Below are 19,568 nucleotides of genomic sequence, written 5' to 3' on the forward strand. Positions count from 1 at the left end.
ATCATTCGAGTAAAGGTACGAAAGGCTGATTTCAATCGCTGTTTTGGCTAACTGTACAGCATTAAAACCATACTGTACAAAAGATGACAGATTTGTTTGATAATGAGAGAGCCGTAAAGAAAATTATAGCCTTAAGTTTGGAGTTTGGTCTAGTTTTCTTAGGATTCGCCAAAATGTGACAGTTCGCTGGTAAAACGCCGCCATTTCAAAACAAAAAGGGCTGGTTTAAACGCGCGGTACTTGAGTCTTGCGTTTTTAAGCACTGCTACCGTGGTCAATGAATTAATACTTTGAACACGACCCTGCCTGTTCCTTTCATTTGTTCGAATACAGTAAAATCCTCACCGTTTTCAACCTTTTATTGATAGAGTTATAGCTTCAAACATTTCGAAGCCTACATATATCAGCCTTCTGTATATTCACAACTTATTACGTCATTTAGAATAACGTTGCGTTAAAAATATTACAAGCGCCAGTCGGTAATGAGCGTATTTACGAATGTGGGTAGAGTCTGTTCGCTGATGCACGATTTGATGTACTAGGCTGGGGCATCAGTCTACGTCTGTAGCTTTAATTTCCCTTGGGCCACGCGAAACAAGATTATTCTTCAGGCGATAGTTTGTCGAAGGGGCTATGCTCCGAAAACGTTTACGTAGACGAAAAATACAGTCCACTGGCTAAAGTAGGGAAACCAGAAAATCGTACTGCACTCAAGATTCTTCCGGCTAGCATTCGGCTCTCCATATTTCCCATTCTTGCGTTGTTCGGGGGATTGGTTGGAGTTCATAGACTGCTTGCAGTCCCTTCTTTGGCGAAAGTTCGTGGGGACGAGGAAGCGAGTGTCGAAGGCACTAGTTCGCGCCGCAGGGGAGAAACGCGCACTCGCTCCCTCGTTTTCCTCGTCCCCATGGACTTTCGCCAAAGAAGGGGCTGCAAGCATTTTATCGAGTTCATAAAAGAGAACAGCATAATGGGACGATTTTAGTCGACGCAATTCAACATAAAAAACATGTGCGAAAGACGTCACTGCACCCCATTCCTGAACGCCTGGAGGCAAAGATGTGTCCCTTTACTAATGCAATCTTTCCGAGAAAAGTATATTGCGCGCTCTTGACACCGAGAACGGCGAAAAGTGAATCCCTTACAATCACTTGTAATGGTTCCTGGAATGATGATTAATACAGCCTCAGCGCCATTGAGTTCCTGAGATGGTGACCACCTCAGTCCAAGAACCATATAATTCCAGGAATGGTGACCAAATCAGCCTCAGCGCAATATAGTTCCTGGAATGATGACCACTTCAGCCTCAGCGCCATACAGTTCCTGGAATGATAACCAATCCAGGCTCAGCGCGATATAGTTCCTGGAATGGTGACCAAATCAGCCTCAGCGCCATATAGTTCCTGGAATGGTGACCAAATCAGCCTCAGCGCCATATTGTCCCTCTCATGGATGTCTGGCTCCTTAGGGCGTAACCCCAAACCCGAGTTTAAAAGCTATCTCGACCGCACACTGGGGCACAATATTGTGATAGCACACGTAGAATTCCTTGGGATGCTTGCCAGGAAAGAGACGCCTGGAAGAAAATTAGAGAACACATCAGAGAGTTTACAAATAACATATAATAAAAAAGACGTTCCAATATAAAACAATGGTTCATTGCCGATGGCTGAACTCCACACGTTCAGGCTGTACTTATTACTAGTAGCAGAAAAGAAACATTCAATATACGATGTGAAAAATGTAAGGTTCGGAACTATTCGAAAGTATGGTTCGGGACTATTCGATGCCGGTTCGTTGCTTGTCGAAACTGCTTCGGTACTATTCGATACTGGTTCGGGACTATTCGATACTGCTTCAGTAATAATCGGGAGTGGGTCGGTAATATTCGATAGTGGTTCAGTACTATTCGAGAGTGGCTCGGTGATATTCGGGGGTGGTTCGGGACTATTGGATAGTGGTTCGGTACTATTCGATACTGGTTCGATATTATTTGATACTGGATCAGGACTATTCGATATTGGTTCAGTACTATTCGGGAGTGGTTCGATGATATTCGGGAGTGAATCGCTTCTTACCCGATCACCCAGTACTTGAGGGTAGGTGAAGCTTTTTTGTGATCTGTCGTGTTTTCAGGAACACATTGAAACATCGCCCCGTGCTCGAAGACTCCTTCTGGGCCGCACTTGGAGAATGCTGCTACTTTACCTTTAGTTCTACTTGAAGATCGCTTCTATAAAAAAAAGTCCGTAAAGAGTCCTTATAAGCTACATTGAATTAGTTCTACTTAAAAATCGCTTCTGTAAAAAAACGTCCGTATAATCTACATTGAGTATAGCTTCCTGTATCAGCCATAAATGTACAGGGACGAAATAATGTTATTTGATGACCTGGTCATTTAACGAAAAAAATAGTTTCGTTATCAAGTTAATATAATTAAAATTATTTTATCGAGATTTCAGGCAGATCCTACATATCTAAAGTTGGTTTTATTATAGTTTCCCAAAGGCATATGTTTCATTTCGTTGATAATACTGACAAATTCAAACCAAGTTGTTGTTGAACATTCTGTGACCTATTGCGGCTAGGGAGACGTTCCGGTACCTGTTTATAGAAGGGAAGGAAGAACCGTCGAATGTTCAGACAAGTCTCGTGGAATGTTCGTAACACATCAGCGTGTACAGTGCCCTGTCTCGGCACCGTGTCGGAAGAGGTCGGGCACACAACCACTCCGCTCAACGAGTCGAACGTCACAAAGTGAAACAGTGTGTTATCCGGACCCGCGGTTAGCCTGTGGCGATCAAGGTGCGGTCACATTAGGATGACATTTTACCTCAACTCAAGTCCGCTTTTCTGTGTCTGTGCGATTGCCAAAATTATTTACTACGCCGCTCTGCTGCGTGTGTGATAAATTATAAAGCCAAATTTCGATGGCATTATTTTTTCAGACTGTCCCCTCCTTGCACAACCCCCGGATTCTCAGCCCCCTGGAATAGATCAACATAACCTTTTTTTTTCTCGGGGATCCAAAAGCTTCTGCAAGAAAAAGCGAATTTCTCAATGAAGGACGCGAATGTATGTTGTGTTTATTGCTTCAAAATCGCACAAAAAAAATTAAAACTGACCTTGTGATGTGCGCATGTGCTGGGTCCAGGTTCCCCTCGGTCATACTCTTTCTCAGCGACCCACATGACTGCAGAGAAGAGAGGGAGCGATAGGAGCGCAACTTGCCCCTGGCCGTTAGGCTACTAACACTCCCTGAGCTATCTGAACCTCTCCTGCGAAATGCCGAGGGTAGGCTGCCGCTATCTGAGGAGTCGATCTCATCCCCTACGGATTAAAAAAAACATTGAGACCTTGAAGGAAAGTTAAGAGAGTGCGGAAGTTAGGATTCGTTTATGTTTTGTTCCAAAATGAGGCTGCTGTCACAAGAAAAGAATTTAAGTGTCTACCTAGACATGTGAAACAATCAGAAATGGAATAAAAATCTACTTGTCTGATGCTTAGACATCCCAACATGGCAAAGCAACAATTAGACGTTTAACCTGCTCTCATGAATGGTGCTAAATTGGTATATCTGCATTGATATCAGATGTATAAGCAACTCCAATTGAATGCTGCGATCTTCTATGTGCCGCCGTCTAAGGATGTCTGCATTGACGTCACATGTATGTGCCGCGAACCAAGGATCTCTGCACTGACGTCAGATGTATGTGCCGCGAACTAAGGATCTCTGCATTGACGTCACATGTATGTGCCGCGAACTAAGGATGTCTGCATTGACGTCACATGTATGTTCTGCGAACTCAGGATCTCTGCATTGACGTCACATGTATGTGCCGCGGTCTAAGGATGTCTGCATTGACGTCACATGTATGTGCCGCGAACCAAGGATCTCTGCACTGACGTCAGATGTATGTGCCGCGAACTCAGAATCTCTGCATTGACGTCAGATGTATGTGCCGCGAACTTAGGATGTCTGCATTGACGTCACATGTATGTTCCGCGAACTCAGGATTTCTGCATTGACGTCACATGTATGTGCCGCGGTCTAAGGATGTCTGCATTGACGTCACATGTATGTGCCGCGAACCAAGGATCTCTGCACTGACGTCAGATGTATGTGCCGCGAACTAAGGATCTCTGCATTGACGTCAGATGTATGTGCCGCGAACTAAGGATCTCTGCATTGACGTCAGATGTATGTGCCGCAAACTAAGGACATCTGCATTGACGTCAGATGAATAACCTGCTCCCAGAAATGGTGATAAAGAATAATCATTGCAATAATGTTAGATGTGTGCAGCGAACCAATGCGCTTTGCATTTAAGGCAATCTTCACATACCTGGCAGCCGTAGACTCTCTAAGCTGTTGTGCTTTCGCCACATGGGAGGGGTTGAAGGGGATAAAATGTTCCCTGAGGTTGAGCTACGGTCCGATGGCGCAGAGGATGATGACGCGCTTAAGATGATATCGGCTGTCGTCAGGGGTGGGGTGGGAGCACTACGCAAGCTGCAAGAATAGCTAGGTTACTACCTAGGTGTTAAATTGAACTTTCTTAGTTTGTGTAAAGGGAGGAGGGTTGAATTTGGGTGTATTAGTTTCGAGAAAGATAAAAAAATATAAAAGCAGTCAAACTCAATTTCTTATATATAACTTGTAAACAATGTTACCACAACGCAAAAAAAAAACAATAGCTGTGAAAACAGTCGGTAAAGAAAAAATCCGTATAAAACACCACAGTTAAGACAAATGTGTTTATGTTGGGCATTTGGAATTCGCGCCTTGCGCGTTCCCTAGAGGTTCACTCATGCCTATATATTTAGCTAATTACATTCGTCTTTCACTTGACCTTACCAGTTTGCATAACGCGCCGTTTTTCCGGGGTTGTTTTTCCCCAGTCTTCTGCTAGTTGATACATGAACATGTTTGTATATTTTACATTACATCTATACTTGTTATATCGTCTCCAATAAACTGGTACGCGTCACTCCTCACACCTTGTTTGTTGTTAATGTAGAATATACAATATAAACATTTTCTGTGCGAAGGATCGCAGAGACTAAGCACAGAATAGACCTTTACGCGGTTAAAATAACAACACTTGGGTTAAACACTCACCTAGCTTCACAAATAGAAGCAAGATCTTGCGTTTCAATTTGCATAATAGTGTTCTTTACTTGCTCTACATAATAGGGGTCTGGACCTGGTGTTCCTTGTGCCCTGTAGGATGCACACAGTCGGAAAGATGTTAGGATGTAACAGTGAACACATGAACAAATTGTACACTTTAGAACAGACATTGGTAGCGTATACTAAATAGCTTAATCCTGGTATCTGAAACTATGCCAATAATCACAGGAGCATAGTTAACAAGAATTCTACAGCTATTAAAGACTGGATTTGCTTTTATTTATGCTAAGTTGATTATTCACTTGATACCCAGGAAGCACTGCATGTTCTGATATGGATCCTCCATAGCCTACAAGCCGGCTCTCCTGTGAGTTAATTCAGAAATTCATGGTTTATTTGGCGCCACAGGGATTCTAAAGAACAAAAACACACAGGAGAGCCGGATCGCAGGCTAGATTCTTCAAGTACAACCTTATTTGAAATAGGTACTTCAAAAATCTGATGATAAAGAATACTAAAAGAAAACCTGTACCATTTGGCTGCCCCTCCCGCTTCAAGTAACACACACATCAGAATGTGTTTCTGAAAAAAAGGAACAAACACAATTATGTATTTTTGAGGCTGTATCTAGCCTCACTTAGTGTCAGAATTTGAATCTCAGGTAAACGTTATTCACAATAATTCCAAAGGAATGTTGCATGCTTGCCATTGTAAACATCAGCAAATATTTAAAAGTGGTGTGAAACATGTAGCACTTTCTCAAGTAATGAGACAAGAGATACAGTAATGTAAAACCACATAGTAATGATAGCTCCTTACCAGACCAACAATAAGAAGGAAATGCCTTGCATCTGGTTCTTTGTAATCTTGAGATTTCCGACTTTCTTTCTTATGTCTTCTAGTCAAATGAACCTGAAAACAAAACACATTACTTGAAACAAAACAAGTCGAGAAACAAGAGTTACTTAAATACTTTTTCATGGTTTGTTTGGAGGCAGAGAGAGGGGGGAGGGATTAGGCAGAGAGAGGGGGGAGTAAGAGGGGGTGGCTGCCAATTCAAAAACTTATCGTGGCTTGACCCTCACCCACCTCTCTCTATACATACACATACACCTATATCAAACCGGCAGTGAATTAAATAATCCAAATAAGCGTAAATAAAATATAAATCCAGAATTCAAAAGCTGTAGAATTCTTATTTTCATTCTATAAACATTCACATAGCTTTCAGATACAAGCATTAAGCCTTTATATGCTACTCCACATGGATTCTCAAGTGCAACCTTATTAAGTGCAACCTCATTTGAAATATGTATATACAGCTACAGTATTCCCATAAAATGTTGTCAGCACAAATAGCGAATAGCAAATGGCAGGTCTACAACTGAAAAGAATCTAATATGGAACCATGCACGTTATGGTCCTAGATCTGACATTTAACAACTTAAATTCGCTGCTTGCACTGACAACCTTTTTTCAAAAGTTTATATGCAGATACATCTGTTCTGTCTGGACAACTTTCAGATCCTCTGCTGATGATACAACTTATTATCCAAAAGCTTTTAGGGTATTTTATTTTATTTTTATTTTTTTTTTAAGGATTTGGGTTTTTACCTCTCTCCAAACGACAAGCTGCCCAACTCTTTGTTGCTTGCCAACATCCAGGAGACAATAGTATTTACAGTATAGTGTAATATCTTCAAAATCTTCAGAAAATAAATGATTTGCTAATAAGATGCCCTACAAAAAGAGAGCGTTTATAATTAGATATGTAGACCTTTTGGTTTTAAAAATGGTTAAACTATAGAGTAAAATGTTCAGAAATGGTAACAGACGAAAAAACAAACCTTATAAAATACACATGATCCTAAAATTGTATAAACTCTTCTAATTTCAAATAGCTCGTCTGCAAGCTCGCCATAGTCAGCAGCCTCAAGTTCACTCAGGCAACAGTTAATATTTACCTGAGAACAAACAACAATATTCAGGGCAAAGTCACGTTTTTTTGTCTTTGAATTCACTGGACCATACCCATTTTACTCATAACATCAACTAACATTAAATTTATTCTAGATTTTGTAGTTTCGCAAAGTTTTTGAAAAGAATGGATTCTAGCCTACAAATAGCTGCTGACTTGAAGATACAATCAAATTTGTAGTTCAATGAATAAGCAGCTTCACGTAGGCTAAATGGACTCTGCAATTGGATTCTTTAAAGTCATAGAAACAAAATAACATGGGGACATTGTCCTTGTAGATTAAAAGATCAACCAAAAGCGAATGTTAAGGTTCGTTCATTGTTTTTTTTTTTTGTTACACAATTGAATCAGCTTTTATTTTATATCATATTCAATAGAGTTTCTTACCATTGCAGCAATTGGAAGATTGAGCCATCTAACGCCAGGCAAACAGTCTGGAAAACTGTCTACTGCTCCAGTATGTTCTCTAGAGCAACTCTTGCCAAGAGTGTTGGAAAACAATAAGGAGAAGAAGTGGTCTAGTCTGCCTTTATTAGTGCTCTCAGAAAAAGCTCTAAATTGGAAAAAAAGAAAATACAAGATGAGTTAAATCAAAACCTTTACTCAAGAATCCTCTAGTAAATACCATTTTAAAATCTTACTTGTCAGAATGAAAATCAATATTATCCACCACAATCCAATTCCAGGGGCAAAGCTAAGATTTTTTCCCATTTAAGCAAAAATGCTGTTCAAAATTCATGGGGCTTTTTTATTCATTTTCCTTTTATATTTTTTCTTATATATTTCTTGTTATATGTGCAGTTCATTTAGGCATTCAGGCCATACAGTATAAATCACTCATGTGTAATGTACATTACACACTCTAGTACCTACCTGTCCATGGAACCAAAAATCGTAAACAAAGTTCTTGATATATCAGACACTATCTTTTGCAGATAGAGAAGTGGTACCCTAAAAAAAAAACAATCCAATTATAAACCTATCAAAACTTACGTCCACTTTAATTAGCTTGCTGTGGCCACAGTACCGAAAACTAGGCTGTTCAATATCAAACTGAGACACAGTCTGTCAGTTCAATATGTGATAAAGGATACTACAGTAAGCAGATGTCTGGAGGTTAGACACTATTAAAAGTGATTTATCAATTTGTATGTTAAAGGTGTTGATTCTGTTCAGGACCCTAAACGATCCCAGGACCCGAAATGATCCCCAAAAGTACCCCTGGCCAACTGATCCCAGAAACTATACGGAGGGGTCCCCGAAACAACACCGAGGGGTCCCCGAAGTCAACCACAAGGAATTGCAGTAATAGACAAAGGGAAAGCAGAAGAAACCACTTGCAATTTTTAAAGCATAATTAAGGGTTTATAGTGAATCTATTTCTAAATAAGATGACTTTAAAAACCCTGAATTCCAAAACAATACTTCTATTCATTACATTGCCCCAGCGGTAAATCCAAAAACAAAGTCCAAAACAAATACACAGTTTTTAATTGCTACTGAAAGGAATACAACATAAACATAGCACAGCCAGCTTGCCAAACTTTTGACCTTCCATCACACCCTAAACATTTGCAGTTCCGACACATGACTCTGACACTATAAATCATGGTTTGCGGGAAACATCACCCCTAAAAATCTATATTCATTTGACAACGAAAACGTGTATTTCACCACAAAATCCATGTTCACATGAGGGAATATTCACAGGTACATTTCGGCAGCTGGTTTAGCTAAGAAGTTGGAATGACAAAAGCACTGAGTAATGCACTCGAACAACCCTTTTACTATCGTTGCAAAATATTTAGAGATGTGGCTTTTGTTGGAAGCAAATTATGTGAGTTTTGGAGTTCCTGTTGTAGTCGTGCGTACATTCCTGCATAATCTCATGGTAGGTCTTTCATTCACCGAATACAAACAAACATGCAAAAAATAACACATTTCCTACTCTCTCTTCCTACGGAAAGCAGCATGTCTTATTTGTGGAGACTTTCTTTCATGGCTTGTTATGAATAAATAATTTATTCACGCCTGGTTCTCCACATTACTATCACGGGAATTGTTATTTGCTCCTTTTGTTTGTCCATTACCACAATTCCTTGGGGTCCACCTCGGGGGATCCTGGGGATCGTTTTGGGTCCTGGGAACAGTTGGGGAACTTTTGGGGATCGTTTTGGGTACTGGGATCATTTCGGGTCCTGTACAATTCTGCACTTTGAACATGAAAAAAGCACTTAAAATTAACCAATGTAAAAATTACTATTCTATAAGGAGAAGAAAATTATCATTCTCGTGGTGTTTGATTTAATTCTTCATTGTGAGCGTGAGTAATTTCAAAATATGAAATTATGGTAATTATGAATTGAGTCTATGTTATCCATAACAAATGCTCTCTTCTATTAATATCTCACTTGTCTGCAGGCATGGCCAGTACTAGTATACGCTTTCCAGCTTTATAGTAGCCAATGTTGATAACTTTTCCACTTATAGTCAATGAAGTACTGAAAGAAAAAAAGAAGAAAAATTATGGCCAAGTGCGAAATTACCTACAGTTGAATCTTGATGCCTCAAACCTCAAACTCAAACATTGTGCAGAATTGAAGTTCCCCTTCAAGTATTGTCAAGTGTTGTTCTGATTAACTCTTTTCTCAATAACATAAACTCCCAATCCTTTTACAGTAACTCCATCATTTATCTGGGGGTATTTACTTAATAAAAACTCCCTTAGTCATGCATCATACCTTTGTACATTGGTTCCAGTGACAGAGCTTAGAAGATCATTAAGAGTAAGGAAGATCCCCCTCATAGCAACTAGCTGAGCTCCAGATTTAGACACAGGGTACTGGTATACAATATCCTGTAAATACACATCAGATATTAATCAATCATCAAACTTGACATAAGTGTCATTAATGCACAAGTCCAGAATACAGTACAAGGGGATGTAAGGAGTTAAAAAATAATCAATGCTATTTACATCATTACCTCACTTCAATCTTTTCAAAAATCCACAGTATTGATGCAGATTTGTACAAATGCTAAATATGTTAGCTCACTGAGTAATAAATTAAATAAATTAATAAGCAATCTATTTCAGTCTATTTATTTAATAAATTAAATAAATTAATAAGCAATCTATTTCAGAATATGAAATTCTTTAATCTATATGTTTTCCTGTATACTGTGCTCTTGTTTCAGCAGGGTGGGGATCATGTGACAGGGCACTTCTACATCAGAGAGAGCCTATTTTTTATGCCCTTTGAAGTTCGCAGAATTTCCTATCTAGTCCCCTTTATTACTGTAACAACTATGGGTAGATTCTGATAATGTACCTTATCATCGTCCTCATCTTCGCTACTGCCCATACTGAGGTAAAGCACCACATGTGCAAGGTCCAGTAAGTCTGGCTGGCCTTGTACAACAGCTAGCTCACCACTGATCAGCTTGATCAGATGGCTGTCATCTTTCATTGGCACATTGGACGTGATGACTGGGTTGACAGGCTGCGTATATCGCTGGATTGTTAAGATGATCTACAAAATTGGCAGCATGCTTTAGTAAAGTATTCCTAAAATAGTAAATTACCCAATTTGACAAGATAAGTGACCCTAATTTTGCAAAGATTGATTCAATTTCATTTCACTGCAATTTTAATATTTAAGGATTTATACACTTAAGATCTGTGAAAGCTTCACTTTGCTTCAGAACTCCTAGGTTCCATCCTGGGTTAACTTACTATAGGTATAAAAACCTGGTTCTCGAAATATTGGTGACTGCATAACTTACATTGATACCCAACCCTATAGGCCTCAGATGAAGCCATCTAGTATCAAAAAACACAAACTGCTCTAAATTTGAATAAAATATATAAGGTATTTGTAGGAGATAGGAATTTTGGATAATTGTACCAAAAATATAGAGAATTGCAGGGGGGAAAATCGAGAAGAAGAGAACCAAATCATTACAAGCAAGGAAGGAATGGGAGTGGACAAACCTCCATTGGTCCAGTAATGGCGGCCAATATTGTGTTCATATTGCTGGAATTCAGGTCTAACTTATTCAGAGAAAGAATAAGGTCCCCTGTGAAAAAACAAAAACAAACAGGAGATAACTGCATCTTTCTGTCAAAGCATAAATAAAAAGTATGTAAAAAGTACAGTTTAGAATTCTCAGTATATCTATATCACTGATGCCACCAGCCATAAAATATATGGAAAACCATTTTTTTCTGAAACAAAACCAAACACTGTCCCTTAGCGGCAGCTGAATTATCCTTTCTAAGAGATGGATATACAGACTGCTCCACGCAGTTTACAATTATGTGTGTGAGTTAGTGTGTAAGCATTGTCACTGAAGATGGTACCACTGATCATAATAGAACCTTCAATGGTTTTATTTATATCCACCAAGAAATTTCGTGAGATCAAAGTTCACAGTCTTCATTTTTCACAAGTCTTCAATTTTCTCAAATCACAAAATGCACAAGTTTAAGTATGCATGGAAATTAAGCAAAATAATGTAGGTAAGTACAAAATCTTTCCCTAAATGATACAGTATTGACATTATGCTTACCAATTCTCAGTTCCCCACTTTTCAAAGCCGGACCATCAGGTACAAAACCTTTAATAAAGATCCGTGATCCTGAAAAACTATCACTTTGTGACATCCTCCCTGCCTTGTCCCGGCCAGGGATGATCCCTAGTAGAGTCTCAAGATCTTGACGACGCCCAGAATGTAGCTTTGGCGGTGTGACTATCAAGTGGATGTCCATTTTTATACTTTTTCCAGTCATCCCTTCCCCTCCATCCAATATGTCCTGCCCATCCAGATTAAGACTGTTGCGAAGATTCTTTTTGTCCATTGTCTCTTCATTTTTATCCCTCCGTAGGATCTTTTTTACACTGCTAAGTTTTTTTAGGACAGCTTTACTCTTCTGTCTCTCTGTGGAGCGATCAGGGGTCGAGTTACCGCTGAGGTTCAGATGTTCTATTTCATTCAGTAGAGAGGAGGAGGGCTCAGTGTAGGGTTCTACATAGAAAAGGTCCCCTTTGTCCTTTACTTGGTCAGCCCATGGTGGCTCGTCATAACTAAAAAAAATCAGTTGCAAACCAAATTCAAGCACTAGAAATATAATTGGTTTTAAAAAAAATAGACCAATTAAGTTACTGTATTTTGAAATACATTCTAATAACTTTTTAGAACTTTTTAAGAAAGTTTTAAGAAATTGTAACCATCCTCTAAGTTGCCAGTCAAAAAATATGCACTGAGATGGCATGCATGTAGATAAAATAATGGACATTTCAATAAACAAGACATTATCGCAGTATGTATAAGGATTTCAGTGAACAAAGATTAACTCCTCTGAAATCTAGACTAAACATACATAATATTGAAATAGCAGTTCAATAAGAAATTCGAATCCACAGAGAGAAGACACCTTCAAGAGGTTTGAGATTGTGATATAAATATTAATATCTTGGTTTTGTCATTGAGTATACAAACTTGACCTTCAGCTTTATTTTACTGTTAGGAAAATTGCTTGGAATTGAAAACATTTTACCTGAACTAAAAGTAATTGCAACAGAAAATAATGTATACAGCTGCAAGGCAATTTGAAATAAATAACTTAAGTACTTAAGTCAATAATTAACACCATACTTTACTATTCTATTTTAATAAACAAAGGGGAGTCAAAATTGAGGATAATATTGGCAGCCATCTCATTACACAAAATAAAAAAGTCATCAGATTACTCGCTCCTTTATAAATATCCGACATTTCTTTACTAGTACACAAGGACTCCTCTGTAAACTGAGAAGTTGTTATTGTTTCACGCTAAAAATAAACATCTCTCGCTCCTTTATAAATATCCGACATTTCTTTACTAGTACACAAGGACTCCTCTGTAAACTGAGAAGTTGTTATTGTTTTACGCTAAAAATAAACATCTACATCTCAACAGCTTAAACCAATACAAAGAAAGCAGCTAAAGTTATAAAAGAAAGCAGCTAAAGTAACAAAAAAAAACTAGATTTTAACGTCCGTTCTTTTTAAAGTTATTTTTAGGATATCTTTCAGACATAAGACCGGAAACCTAATGTGACTTGACCGAAGCTAGCGATGTAAAATATCAAATTTGTTCCGCGTAATTCAAACTGTAAAATAACCATTTAAAATGCAATGTAAACGGATTCTACAAAGGCAAGGCAAAAAAGACCGTACATTGTAAAAATAAACCCTGATGGTGTAAAAATAACAACTAACTGGTCGAGGGAGAAAAGTTTGATCGACCCTTTCATCACTTACGGTTCCTCTTCGTCAGAGGGGACAAATTCGTCTGCTCCCTCACGAAAATGGACGCCTCCTCCATAAAAAGGCTCAGAATTATAATTGTAGAAGCCTTGCTGGTACATTCTATGTCCATTTTCGTAGTAATCTTGGTGCATTCTCAACTGAACGAATCAAATTCCTTCATGATGGTATCCCTGGCATTCGAGCAGCCGCCATGTTAGTTTGTTTGAACATACGGGTTCTTTAGAATTGAACCCGCGGGAATCGCTCGGGATTCACTCGGCCCAGACATCACAAAAAAAAAGATCGAGCACCCACGCCTGCCCCCCCCCCCCCCCCCCCCCACCTAAAAATACTAATTATAAAAAAAAAAAAAAAAAAAAAACATGTAATCACAGCAACAGCAACATGAACATGAACCTTTTAAGCGAGAAACTTCCGGCGGAGCTCGATCTTCTGCAGCGCCGCTGCTTGATTGGAGGCCATCTTGACAAGGTGGACCGTCCGGTGAACCGTCCAAGATCCGTCCGCATTGCCGTTTGGCGCTGTCAATAACAAACAATGAGCAACGGAATAATAATCATTATATTCAGTAATTCTTATATATACTCGGATAACTCGAACTTACATCTCGGGTTACGAAAGCAGAACCGAACTCCATTCTTTGATTTTTTTTTTAATCCCCATCCATAGACCTATCTACCCTCCCTATTTTTTTTTAGTTTGTGGTATCCATCCACCCTTTGTCATGCTAGGTTAACACTTTTTAAAGAACATCCTTTTTAAAACTTTTTAAAAAGTCCTGATCCGTGATAGGGAGTCATAATGTTGCGAAGATTACTTTGTCCAGTCGACGTGACGTAAGCTGGGTTTCTAGTCGTAAACCGATCAAACTTTCAGACCTTTAAAATCATCCAGCATGCCTCTAAGTCCTGCTTTGAAGAGATAAGGCCACTTACAGTAATCAAACATCAAAACGTGGCCCATGAAAGATAAGGCAAAGAAAGCCTGACATGGAAGATCATTATTTTTTAATATCATCGGCGAAAATTTGGCTATACGTTTTTTTTTTAAATCCACTAACCTGCTAGCCGGCAGGTTAGTGGAGGGTGCAAAGAAATGCAGCTTCGGCCCAGCGCACCTCGGCCTTCGCGCACGCACAGGGTTCCCAATATCCGAAAATAAAACATTTCCGAATACCCCACAATGAGAGCCGGCTAGCAGGCTAATCCACCTACCTAGTGTGCCACGGGTTTTTACTTCAATTCAAGGTCATGTAATACACCCAATAAAAAAAAGCTAATATTTACAGTTTGTACAGTCAACTCTAATATCTCGAACCCCTGAAGGATTCTCAATAATATACCAACATGTCTTAAATTTGTATAATGAGTTGAAGATAGTTTTTAGCTCCGAGTAGAATCAAGGCGTAGAATGGAGGTCTCAAATAAGCCGCAGAGCATCATGGGAAAGTTTAGCGAGTCAACTGCTATACACTCTTTTTTTATAAGAACGTCTAATTTTCAGTTGAAGCTGGGCCGTTCTCATTTTTTGGGACGTTTGAAGGCTGAATATGTTCTTAACGATATTCTTAAATTTTAGTGTTTATAAGAATATAATACCCAATGAATTATCAGGAAGAGAATTACACTAATAATCAATAGCAATAAAGGTTGTTACTACGAGCAAAATTTGATTCTGCATTTTAGAAAGCGTCAGGACTAAAAAAGAAAAAAATCTGCTATCTGAGGATCGGTATGTTCTTGGCATGTTCTTCAAATTTGGTAAAATCTTATAAAAAAAGGGTTCTTATAAAAAAAGAGTGCTGAAAAAAAAGGACACGAAAACAAATGCCTCCTCATCAGCTCTTTTTCGGATAATATAAAAGATCCGAGGATGTGAACACCTGATACATCGACCAAAAGACGACCAGCATTTGGGGTCGCTAGTCATTGATGATAACGATAGCCTTCGCCCAAACTACTGGCAATCTGTCATCCAGACAAAGCGTTTAGCAAGATAGATACATTTTACCATTTCCGGCACCTAAGACCCCTGAAGACACGCTGCGAACGTCTCGAGTTTGAAGAATAGTACAAATGAACTTTTTCAACCTTGTCAGGTTTTGGTCACGTACAGTATAAGATATCAAAGAAAACATCGGTTAATCTCTATCATTTCTTGCCCACTTTTAGGAGTTTTTTTTAAATAATAAAAGTTTCATTTATGGTTTGTTTTTATTTCTGGCCTAGCTCTGTGACCAACCTTCACATTTTCTTTTTTTTACATCACTAAAATTAGCTCTAATCGTTTGAGTGTTTTCTCGTGTCAAGAAGGTTGTTCGTTAGAATTTCAACGCACAAGTAGATGTTGCAAATTGGTTCATCTAATAACCATTAGAATGGTAAAAATACATTGCCCATGTAATGCATTTTTATTTAAAATCTTAATAATAGAAATTCATGAGAAATATAAACCCCATTATCAAGGGCTGCGATCAAGAAATAATCAAAGCTATTCCATACACATCTGTAACGTTTTTATGTATGATGTTTGCAAAGATAGTGAGTCCTGACCACTTACCTTCTAAGAACGGACAATTCTTCACTTGAGATGCAGTCTTGAAGTACCTAACTTTAAGAAAAAAGAGCAGGCGTGATTGACTTCGTTTCTAAAGCTCAGAGTATTTCCCTTCCAGCATTTAGCGTGTTTGTGATAGTAAACCTCTTTAAGTTGTCAATTCTATTCCAGAGTTATGTCAAAACTTCGCAGAAATTCCGATTCAAATTACATCACAATACTCGTTAGTCCAGTCTAAAAAATGGTTAAAGACCGAAATGAACTCTACTTTGCTTTATCGTTTATTAGTGTCCTGACGACTTGAAATAATTTTCACCCGCTATTCCGTTTACTGTGAGAATATACTCTTAGAGAAGGCGTGGTCATTAACTCGCTTATCTTTCTAGTGTGGCATGATGCATGGCAGAATATGGGAGGCAAAGGCATGTCTTCTCATTTTCAGACCTTTGCCATAAATACGACACAATGTCGTAAAATGTTTGACCTTAGGAAGACAAAGGCTTTATTTTGGTCCCAGGATAATTGAATTAGAAAGATTCTAACACAAAAAGATGATCATGTTTACGGAAGTGTCCGTTATACACGAATTTCAGCCTAATAACCATGTATTAGCCAAAGTTAGCTTTGCTCAAAACGAGAGAAACTAAAAAAAAATCAATTCTTATTGAAAAAAAAAAACTTTTTCATTGAGATGGTTGGGTACTCATTAATTACCATGTCTATCACATCTACAAACTCTTATTACGACTCTAGCTACTCATAGCTTCTCCAGTTTAAAGGTTCCCGATTTACCAGGCAAGTAGACTGGATTAGGGTTTTGGAAGGGAGAGCATTTTTCAATCTCTCCTCCTGTACTTGTCCTCAACACTCAAAAGAGGCCTCGTTTCCACGTAGCCACGAAGGGTTTTCTCAAGTTCCACACGCCTTTGTCTGAGGTCGTCACGAACGTTTTTTCGAGAGTTTTTTTTTTTTTCACTTTACACTAACCCCCCCTCCCCCCTACGAACTTTCATAGTGGCCGATGATGCCCAAAGGGTAGTCACGTGACCAAGAAGTCGTCAAAAAGTGAAACGCGACGGGCCATTTAATAAAAGTGGCCGCTTTATTAGAGATAGATAAGCATTTCTCCAATAATTTGTTGGTTTTGAAAGTTGTTGTAAATATATATGATATATTAATCAAGAGACCATTATGGCATCATGGTCTCTTGATATGATATATGGCAATGATATATACGATATATGAAAACGCTTTTCAAGAGGGCTTCACCGCATAACGGGGAGGATATCGGCCGGCGCGATACTAAAGTTCAAATACTTAACAAAGGCCAACAAAAGACATTCTGGGAAATTGAGATGACGGCATATTCATGCCTCGTATCATTGACGTGGATAATTTCGAATGAAAATTAATTGAAACTCAAGCGAAAGCGTGGCTCTTTCGCATGTACGTTATTAACTGAAAATTAACTAAATAGTGGTAAAATACCATTGACCGGTAAATATATTGTGCATGGATAATTATACATAGATAGTACAAATGAAATAAAAACAAAGGGGTGTATACAGCACCCTAAAGCACGTAGATTAAGCGCGCAGAGTGGGAGACCACAAAGCGCATTTTGCGTTACTTACCAAAAATATATATATAAAAGGATGGACCATTTTATGAAGGCATTTAGTCAGTCATTTTCCCCTGTGGCCCAAAAAGTGTTAACCGAACTTCATGTCGGTAATAACTGTTTTTGTGGCGGAAACCTAACTACCAGAGTATCTTCCGATCTTCTAAGCAAGCGACCGCAGTGCGTCTGCAAAAAATATAGCCTACCAGAAACGACAAAGTACTATTAGCTAAATGAGCTGTTGATGGTAAAAACAGCTTCCAGCGTTAAACAGAAAACGCTTTGACAGTAATTCCTATTACAGGTTTAAAGACACAAGGAATGACTTTTGACTTCATTTGTCCAGCTAGAAGCAGGAATATTGCTAAGAAAATTGGATGCAAACACCAAAAGGACAAACGATTAGCGGCATGATTTGTCGGTGTTGGTTTACATCAAGGCTATACTTCACTGTCAATCGCGTGCCTTTTGCAAACTATTTCCCAAAATAATACTGTTCTCAGTAACAGTAACTCTAAGAAATATAGGCCAAAATAGTTGATATATAGGAATGAAATCAGTGTAATAAATATTATGTAGAACAGTTGTTAGTGAGGCAAAGGAAAGAATACATATGAGATTACAATAAAAATTCTATACATACAGCAGGCAACGAGGAATACAGATGTGAGAAGATTGTCAAATTATTCATGATTTCTTCAGAGTTCTACCCGAGAGCGGGTGATGACGCGTAATTCTACCAAAGTTATATCATTAAAAGACGTTTAAGTGGAGAAAAGGAAGAAAAAGTCATCGGAATTTGCTACCCCTTTCATTTCCTGCTCCCCGACTTGCTAAAAATATTAACTAAAGCCCCGTGCATTGCTAGGCCAGAAATGCTGGCCGACTGCCCCAACACATGGCCAGCATTTTGGTATAAGTTCACGCGTGACTGGCGTTTGATGCATGACGGGACCAAAGGCAACCCAAGACCAGCATTTTTACTTGCGTTTTGCAAAGACAATCAACGATTCCGCTGGGTTCCGGTTGAATTCGGGTCTTTTTGTCCCCGTATGTTGTAGCGGTCATTTTTACGACTACGAGTGATAACAGGACGATAAAAAACAATGAATTTAATATAATGTGATAATTAGAAAGTAGCACGAATGATTGTGTTCTGCGTGATACATTTCAGTCATATATCGTTTTCTCGACCAAAAATTTGCGATATTTTCTTCGATTATAGATGCGGTAACGTTTATATTTTTTTGAAATGACAGCATTATTCGGACGCGAGCTATTTTTTTCTATGAAAACGATGCAAATGAGCCCAGCAATGCTGGCTTCTTGTGCAAACTGCGCCAGCAAAGCTGTGGTATGCTCGAATGACCACGAGACGGAGATGCTGGCAAAGCGTTGGCCAAAAGTTTGAACTTAATCAAAATTTTGCCTACACTTGCCATCACGCACCAGCCAGCACCTCAACTGCGCCTACATTATGGGCCAACGTCTGGCCAGCGTCTCACCAGTACGGGGCTTGAGACAGGCGTTTCCTATTTACCGCCGTTTTCTACGCGGCCAACTAGGATGCCGATTGTTTGTTTGTTTTGTTTTTATCGAAAAACAAATGTGATATCAACGCACCATCCCCCGTCAATTGCGGGGCCCCTGAAAGACTAGCCTACTTCTAGGCTTTGATAGTTTTCCGGCACAAAAACCCCGAAAAAAATGAGGCATTACCTAAAATACAGGAGAAAATGCCTTGAAAGTCTCTTTTAGGCCCCCTCCTGTAAAAAATACTGGCTACGCCGCTGCAAAGCCTACAGGTAGGCTACTGAGAGACGGAAAACCCTAGGGGTTAAAAGGGCACTTTCGTCACGTGGTCAACGAATGGTTTCGGATTAGACATTATACTTAGTGCTTAGTAACTCCAAGAAAGAAAAACAAACAAAGATTTGTGGAGATACTGCAAAAGTATATTGTCG

General features: G+C 38.9%; 1 protein-coding gene across 5 annotated transcripts; it reads right to left on the reverse strand.

The window, feature by feature from the left end:
• Positions 1-343: 343 nt before the first annotated feature.
• On the reverse strand, positions 344-17,771 carry LOC5519229 (protein inturned). Of its 5 annotated transcripts, XM_032364031.2 has the most exons (20): positions 17,618-17,771; positions 15,987-16,037; positions 13,824-13,948; positions 11,685-12,199; positions 11,107-11,192; positions 10,445-10,645; positions 9,854-9,969; positions 9,524-9,613; positions 7,986-8,063; positions 7,500-7,665; positions 6,982-7,098; positions 6,749-6,874; positions 5,954-6,046; positions 5,667-5,716; positions 5,123-5,224; positions 4,347-4,513; positions 3,126-3,330; positions 2,605-2,791; positions 2,079-2,233; positions 344-1,576 (listed from the first exon to the last, which is right to left on the reverse strand). In XM_032364031.2, exons 3-20 carry the CDS (start codon positions 13,934-13,936, stop codon positions 1,465-1,467), a joined length of 2,679 nt encoding a protein of 892 aa, XP_032219922.2. In that variant the 5' UTR covers positions 13,937-13,948; positions 15,987-16,037; positions 17,618-17,771; the 3' UTR covers positions 344-1,464. The 5 variants fall into 5 exon arrangements, with proteins under 5 accessions (XP_032219922.2, XP_032219921.2, XP_048589718.1 ...); XM_032364030.2 differs by lacking the exons at positions 15,987-16,037; positions 17,618-17,771 and adding an exon at positions 14,306-14,439; XM_048733761.1 differs by lacking the exons at positions 15,987-16,037; positions 17,618-17,771 and adding an exon at positions 14,032-14,172.
• Between the last annotated feature and the right edge of the window lie 1,797 nt (positions 17,772-19,568).

The sequence above is a fragment of the Nematostella vectensis genome, chromosome 10 (assembly GCF_932526225.1).
Source record: "Nematostella vectensis chromosome 10, jaNemVect1.1, whole genome shotgun sequence".
NCBI classification, from domain to species: Eukaryota; Metazoa; Cnidaria; class Anthozoa; order Actiniaria; family Edwardsiidae; genus Nematostella; species Nematostella vectensis.